The sequence below is a fragment of the Tupaia chinensis genome, unplaced genomic scaffold (genome assembly GCF_000334495.1).
Source record: "Tupaia chinensis unplaced genomic scaffold, TupChi_1.0 Scaffold141372_1, whole genome shotgun sequence".
In the NCBI taxonomy this organism is placed as follows: Eukaryota; Metazoa; Chordata; class Mammalia; order Scandentia; family Tupaiidae; genus Tupaia; species Tupaia belangeri.
This window is the reverse complement of record NW_006201235.1, coordinates 341483-349551: the sequence shown is the minus strand read 5'-3', so window position 1 is coordinate 349551 and position 8069 is coordinate 341483. Positions and strand designations below refer to the sequence as shown.

The window sequence follows — 8069 nt, the reverse complement described above, 5'->3', positions numbered from 1 at the left end:
CTTTCTTTGTTTCTCTCTTTCTTTCTTTTCTTTTCTTTTCTTTTCTTTACTCTTCTTTTTTTTCTTTCTTCCTCTTTCCTCCCTCCCTCCCTCCCTCCCTCCTTCCCTTCCTTTCTTCCTTCCTTCCTTCCCTCCTTCCTTCCTTCCTTTTTGTCTTTTGTTTTGCTATAGATGCATGTGCTCACCAAAGAGAGACAGGGAGATAGAAAATGAGAAATCACTTCCCAGGGTGGATGGTCATACTGTAATCCTTTCTTCTCAATTTCTCCTCTTGAGATTTTTGGGCACATATGCGTCCAGTGTGGTGTGTTTTTATTTTTCTCTTTCTTTCTTTTTCTTTTTTCTTTTTAGAGAGATTTTTGCTATAGAGTGTGTGTGATTGCTGGATAGACTGGGAGAGACAGAAAGTGAGAAATCAACCCCCGGGGGGATGGCCATGCTGCAATCTCTTCTACAGGCTTCTCTCAGGATTTTGGGCATGCACACACACATGCCTGGCCCGAGTTTCAAGCTGCCAGGTTCAGTACTCAAACCACGGTCGGCCATGTGGAAGTCCAGTGATGTAACCATTATGCCATTTGCTGGTCCCTGTGTTTTTCAAGCCTCTGGGTCCAAGACTCGAACTGTGCAGTTGGCCATGTGGGATCCAGCCACCTTAACCATGCCACCTATCTGGACCAACGTGGGCATTTTTCTTAATTTTGTGTATGAAAAGACAGAGGCACAGCAAATTTAAGTAACCTGGCCCAGGTCCCAAAGTGAGGATGCAGAATTCAAACTCAATTCTCTTGTTCCAAACTTCTGTAATAGAGGGGGATTAATTTGGGACAGAGATAAGAGTTGGGGAAAGATAATGTGTTTGGGATATATGGAATTTGGGGTACTTTCTTTTAAAGAATTACTTTATGTGGGGCTTACAGGTGGTGTGGTGGCTAAGGATACTGGACTCCCACATGGCCAACCTTGGTTTGAGTCCTGGACCTGGTAGCTTGCTTTGTCACTTTCTCTCTCTCTTTCTCTCTTGGTCTGTCCCTCTCTGGCCAACATAAATAAATAAAGTTAAAACAAGAATTATTTTATTTAATTTTATTTATCCATTTATTTATTTATTTTAATTTGACCAAAAAGGGACAGGGTGAGAGAGAGAGAGAGAGAGAGAAAGTGAAAAAGCACACCACCATGTCTGGGACTTGAACTGTGGTTGGCCATGTGGGAGTCCAGTACCCTTAACCACCACATCACCCATCAGCTCTGGGGTACTTTTTTTTATTGCCAGAGTGTGTGTGAGTTCACCAGAGAAAGAGAGAGAGAGAGAGAGAGAGAGAGAGAGAGAGAGAAAGTACCCCCACCCCCCAAATAGGATGGTTATGCTGCAGTCTTTTTCCTTCCATTTCTCCATCCTGTCAGGATTTTGGGCACATAGGCACACATGCCAAGCATGTTTTAAAGCCATCAGGGCCAGCAATCCAACTGTGGTTGGCCATGTGGCATCTGGCTTTTTAGGCACAGCACTTAACTGCTGCACTATGGGCCCAGCCTTGGATTACCTTTGAGTCATCCAAGTAGAGAAGTTCAGCTGGCAAATGAATTGAGTATACAGCTCAGATGACAAGTCTAGGTCAAGGAACACATTGCGGAGTTGCCAGTCTAGAAATGTTACTTGGAACCACAGAGTTGGTAAGACCACCCCAGGAAAGTGTATAGAAGGATTGAATAGAACTATAAGGAGTATCAGTTTTAAGGAATGACAGAGAAAGAACCCCCAAAAAGATACAGCCAGAATTGTAGAAAGAACATTAGGACAGTAGCCTCATGGAAGCCAAAAGAAGAGTTTCAAAGAGAGTGTGGTCAACAGTGTCATAGTCTACTTGAGGGGTGAAGTAAGGTAAGGGCCAAGGTATGTATTTTGATGGTGAAACAAGAAGTCCGTTAGTTATGCCAGAGGACAGTCTTGGTGGACTAGTGTGGACAGAATCCCATTTAGTTGGTTGAACCCAGGAAGTTGAGGCGGTGAGTATAGATAAGTTGATCAATGTGTTTGTTTTTTAGGAACTAAGAATTCAGTGTCCAGATTATAAGTGAGGTCCCTCTACTAATTGGGATCCTAGGGATCTCCCTCATGAGAAGACATATCCCTTTCATCTCTGACCATTACTTTTTAAAAATTGTTATTAATTTTTTTTTCTTCTTAAGCCTCTGCTTTATCTGTTCCCTCCCCCATAGAATACTACCTGAATTAACCTAGATCTGGTAGCTTATGAGGGATATGAATAGGACACACTTCCAGGGTAGCCAAGTGCTCACCACCTGTCTTCTCTTCTCCTAGGCATATACTAGTTGGGTTCCAGCCATGGAGAAGCTCCACGGGCACACGTCTGCCCATCTGGACATCCTCTCCTTGGAGAACCGATGCCTGGCCACACTTCCTGACCTGAAGACCGTGGAGAAACCACATGGACATGTGTCTGCCCATCCAGACATTCTCTCCTTGGAGAACAAGTGCCTAGACACCCTCCCCAGTATGAAGAGCATGGTGTCTGCTAGCCCCTTGCTCCAGAGTCTCCAGATTTCTCCCATGGTGCAAGCTGACTTGTATAACCTGAATACCAGTTGCCTGCTCTCTGAGCTTCCAGTCTGGAAGGCTCAGTGTCTCTCTAAGGAAATAAACCTAACTTGCCCTATGGCCCTGAAGTCCACCTCTGCCACTGAGAGAGTTCAGGAAGCAACTTCGGTAATAGCTCTGGGCACTCATCTTGACTTCAGCCATGTCTGCTGTGTTCTGTCATCACCAGCTTTTAGTGCCTCAGTTTCCTCTGTGCTGCTCTGTGTCTGGGTCCTTTCTAGCCTCAGTGCCTCTTCTGAGCCCTTTACCCAGGGCTGTCCTCATTAGCATCATTACTCTTATTGCAGATGTCGTTCAGAGATTCTGAAAATAGGTAAAAAAAAAAAAAGTCCCTGTCCTTAGAAAGTCTCTGCTCAAGAAGACAGCCAGGTTGATATTGCTGTGAATCAGGTGTTTTGTTTGTTTTTTTAGCTTTGTCTCTTGTTTTTAAAAATTTATTATAGGGCTCTTGTCAGGAAGAGATGGAGAGAGAAAGGGAAAATGAGAAAGTACTCCCCAGGGGGCTGGCCAGACCTCAGTCCCATCTCCTGTTGGGATTTTGATGTGAATTTTGGGCATACATGTACACACATGCCCTCATGTTTTTCTTTTTATTTCTAAGAGAGATTATGGGGCATGTGCACTCATAGGAGAGACAGAGACAGAGAGACAGAAAGTGAGAAATCACCCCCACAGGGGTGATGTCCATGCCCCAATCCCTTCTCCATTCTCTTCTTGGAATTTTGGGCACATATCATACATACTCATGTGAGTTTTAAGCCGCTGGGTCTGGGACTTGATCCTCCATTGGCAACATGGGAGTTCAGCGACGTAACCATTATACTGTCTTTTGGTCCCAGCCCTTGTCTTTTATAAGCTGTTGGGCTTGAGACTTGTACCTCTCAGTTGATTATATAAATCCAACTGCCTTAACCAACATGCCACCTGGCTAACCCCATGAATCAGGTGCTTTTATATATATTTTTTTTAGGGGGGATAGATTTTGATATTGGGCTTGTATGCTCAGCAGACATAGATGGAAAGAGAGAAAGTGAGAAATCAACCCTCAGGGGGGATGGCCACACCACAGTGTTTTCTTCATTCTCCTTTCAGGATCTGGGGCAGGCATGTACACGGGATGGCCACACCACAGTGTTTTCTTCATTCTTTCAGGATCTGGGGCAGGCATGTACACATGCCCGATGTGTTTCAAGCTATCAGGTCCAGATCTCAAGCCCCGGTTGACTACATGGGAGTCCAGAGCCTTAACCACTATGCCAGCTGCTGGCCCCATTAATCAGGTGCTTTTAAGATGAGACATGAGACACATCTGCTGTACCATGGCCTGCTTCCTTAATGTGAATGTGGAAGCACATAATCTTGTCCACATCTACATAATCACATTTAGTATATGGGTCAAACCATTGCTTCTGTGTAGACCCGAAGTTTGGGGTGAGAGACAGGGCTGATCTGAGCCCTATATTTCTCTACCAGTTAAAAACTATACAACCATGGGCAAGATTTGAACCTTTTGGAGCCTTAATTTCCTCATCTTTTTTTTTTTTGAGAGATTTTCACTGTAGGGCGTGTGCGCTCGCCAGACAGAGAGACATAGAGACAGAAAGTGAGAAATCACCCCCCAGGGGGGATGGTCACGCCGCAATCCCTTCTCCTCCATTCTCCTCTTGGGATCTTGGGCACGCACACACACGCACCCGGCGTGAGTTTTAAGCCACTGGGTCCGGGACACGAACTGCGGTCGACTACGTGGGAGTCCAGCGACATAGCCATTATGCTAACTGCTGGTTCCCTAATTTCCTCATCTTTAAAACGAAGTGATGAAAATCTACCTCACAGAATTGGTAGGATTACAACTATTGCCATCTTACATTGATTTGGGGCTTTGCAATTTGTAAAGAGCCATACATGTTATTCTATTTAGTTTTCCAGTGGCTCTATCAGGTACGCAGTGGTGCATAAGGAAGCTGAGGTTCAGAGAAGTTACACAGCCCAAGGTAGCCAGGAGATTGATAATGGGATTTTGCCCTTTTCTTCTGACTCCAGAAATCTTTTTATAGGATCCTGGGAAGTGTGTGAGGGCTCCAGGCTCCCGGATTGGCATCAGTTAGATGAAAGCTAGGTGGAAGATCATGAAGCATCTGAGCAAAGCCTTGCTGGATTGAGTAGGGCAAGGTGGTGTGTGTGACAGCGGGAAGGTGTGAAGTCAGACAGGATAGATCAGTGCTGAGGTGGGAAGGGAGAGGGTTTTATATGTACTAGATAGCGATGTAGACTCTTCTATCTCTGGTAGTTACTTTCAGATCTGTGTTGCAGGGACCATGGGTATATGCTATGATTATAATTACTGCTGCTTCCAGGATCATCGGTCTTATCCAGAAGAAGAGAGAAAGCCAGAAGAGAAAGAAGGGACAGAGACCCAAATGCCTTTTTATAGTCTCAGCTTGGGAGAGGAGGAGAAGGTAGAGGAGATGGCCCTTAAGCTCACCTCTGGGGAATCCAAATCTCTTCCTGACTTCATGGACCAGACCCTTCAGGAAAAGAAGGTGAGTGTTCCAGAGTCAGGGGAAGGGTGATGGTGGTGGAGTGGAGGGAAGGTGGAACTCCTGAACCAGGTCCCCTCCCTGTGTGGAATCCGAAGGAGGGGACACACCCGGCTTTTATTTTTTACTTCCTAACTCCCTTTTCTAACCTCTCTGTTGGACAAACATCTTTCCAAATCTATTTTTTTTTCATTTTGTCAGTTGCCCTTGATTTTGTAGGTTGGTCTGTATGGATACTTATTTCTTCTCTCCTTTCTTCCCTCTGTTTCTCATTTCCCAGATGGCACTAATGAGCTTGCTGTGCTCTACTGTAGCCTCGAATGTAAACATGAAAGATCCAGATGACCCCACCCGGGCGTCCATCCTTGAAGTCTGCAGTGAACTTGCTCCCTTGGAGCCTGAGTTTATCCTCAAGGTATTGTGGTATGAAGAAGAGGATGGGGGTGGAAGCTGGGAGATTGGGAATATAGTTAGAGTGTGTGAGGGGAACTAGCTTCATGGTGGAGGTGGGAGGTGCTTTACTTAGAAAGAGAGTAGGATCTTTGGGTGAGTCTGAGAACCTAGTCTCTGGCATTCTGGCATTCTGTGACAGGTGGAGAAAAATGAGATTTCTAGGTTTTGTTTGTTGTGTACAAATGAAATATACAGCAGTAGACCTGGAGTTCATGGTAACGGATATAATGAAATTTGGGGGGACCAGCAGGTGGTGTGGTGGTTAAGGTGCTGGACACTCCCACATGGCCAACCATGGTCCGAGTCCTGGACCTGGTGGCTTGCTTTCTCACTTTCCCTCTCTCTCTGTATGGTCAAAGCTAAAATAAAATAAATGAATAAGTAAATAAAATTAATAAAATAAAATAATTCTTAGAAAAAATTGGTATGGTTCTTAAGGAGCTTATATCAATAGTGTTGTTAGAGAAGCAGAATACTTCCCCAAATATCATATAATGGAATTAGAGTAGTAGATAGTGAACATTTCAGAAGTAGAGAAGAGGGGGAAAGTATTTTCTATGAGGCTTTGGAAGTGGCAGATTTAATCAGATTTTGAAGCCTGGATAAATTTTTTTTTAAAATTGACAGAAAAGCACATGATCTTGCCAGAGTGGGTAGACAAGGGAGGGGGAGAAAGCACCCCCACAACACACACACACACACACACACACACACACACACACACAATGGGGCATGATCACATCACAGTCCTTTCTCCGTTTTTCCATCCTGTCAGGATTTTGGACACACATGCATGTATACCTCTCAATTTTTTTAAGCCTCCAGGGCCAAGTGTGGTCAGCCATGTGGGATCTGGCTCCCTTAACCACTAGGTGATAGGCCAGCCCACCTGGATATATTTTGGAAAGATGTTGATTTGGAAGGTCTTCCCCAAAGGGAAAGGTCTGGTTGACTTGGAAAGCAGTTGGTAGACTAAAGACATGCTCAGAAGGTGGATAAGAGCTAGATTATGGAAGACTTAGAAAGGTAAACTGGGCTTTATATTTTGTAGCAGTATGGAGGGCTCAGGAAAGGCTTTACACAGACAGAGTCAATAAACAAGTTAGTTCAGGACACAAAGCTATGAGAGTAGGGCTGAGATGCTAGCCCTGTGCATACTGTGTCCTAGGCATCTTTGTACACCAGGCAGCAGCTAAACATCCGGGATGCGGCCAACAAAGTCTTGGCCATTGCTGCCTTCTTGCCAGCCTGCCGCCCCCACCTGCGAAGATATTTCTGTGCTATTGTCCAGCTACCTTCTGATTGGATCCAGGTGGCCGAGTTCTACCAGGTATGGCGGTCACTTCCCTGAGCTCTGGGTTCCCGTTCTTTTGCTCATTGCATCCCTGGAGAAAATTCTAAGACAGTTCTGCCTCCCTTCAGCTGTCCCCAGCTTCAGGACAGCTTCTCTCTGTACCAGGCCAGATTGCCCAACACAGAGACTGTGACTGAAAAGGGATGGACTGATACTTGAAAAAAATCTACCTTATTCTGGACCTCATGTTTATGATGAAGAAAACAATCATCAGAGAAGTCTGCTGATTTGCCCACTGCCACAGAAATTGTCATTTTAAAACTGAGGCAGGAAGCTAATTTCCTATTCTGTGATCTCATAGAACTTCATGAAGTAGTCTTGCTTTATTTGGGGGGCTTGGGTGGAGTCTCCCTTCTGATAATCTCTCTCTCTGACAGGCACTGGCTGAAGGAGATGAGAACAAGCTGGTGCCGCTGCCTGCCTGCCTCCGGGCTGCAATGACTGACAAATTTGCCCAGTTTGATGAGTACCAGCTGGCTAAGTACAACCCTCGGAAACACCGAGCCAAGAGATGCCCCCGGCGGCCCCCACGGTCTCCAGTTAGTCTCTCCCTTAGCCCTGTTCATTCATAACCCGGGCACCTTTTCTCAGGGAAGAGAGGGACAAGGGAACATGCTGATCTTGGAGTCACCCCTACCAAGCATCTGACATGTTCCTACCTAAGAACAAAAGGAGTTGGATTCAGAGGAGCTGAGGGGGCGGAGGAAACAGGGCAGACATCTTTCCTGACTGGCTTCATTTTGGTAGCAATAGATCTTCAGGGCTATTGGAATAGGTCTTCTCAATGACTAACAGAAACTGCTTCTCCTGTGCCTACAGAAGACAGAGCGCCCATTTTCCGAGAAACACAGGTATTTCTCAGGAGGCCTTCAGGCTCTGAAAGATGAGCAGATAAAGGTGAGTCTCTTGTTACGAGGTCATATATGTGCGGGTATAGTCTTCTCTGGACTAATATTTAGAGATGAGATTGTAAATCCTAAGTAGGTTTATAAATACTAATAGTGGTTGTGGTAGGAGCACATGCTAATTTTCTGCCTGGAGATTCTCAGACATGATAATGGGGATCAGGTTCTGAGAGCACTGGTTTTTTTTTTTTTTT

General features: G+C 45.2%; 1 protein-coding gene across 2 annotated transcripts in view; it reads left to right on the top strand.

Annotated features, from left to right (window-relative positions):
• The window catches only part of TEP1 (telomerase associated protein 1), a 58435-nt gene that overhangs the window by 3962 nt on the left and 46404 nt on the right, over positions 1-8069 (top strand). For both annotated transcript variants that reach the window (XR_003546967.1, XM_006163067.3), the window contains exons 2-7: positions 2327-2731; positions 4981-5166; positions 5444-5578; positions 6785-6946; positions 7348-7509; positions 7790-7867. Coding sequence is in view for 1 of the 2 variants with exons in the window: in XM_006163067.3 (XP_006163129.1) it covers positions 2351-2731; positions 4981-5166; positions 5444-5578; positions 6785-6946; positions 7348-7509; positions 7790-7867 (1104 nt within the window). In the remaining variant the exon portion in view is untranslated. The remainder of the gene's footprint in view (positions 1-2326; positions 2732-4980; positions 5167-5443; positions 5579-6784; positions 6947-7347; positions 7510-7789; positions 7868-8069) is intronic.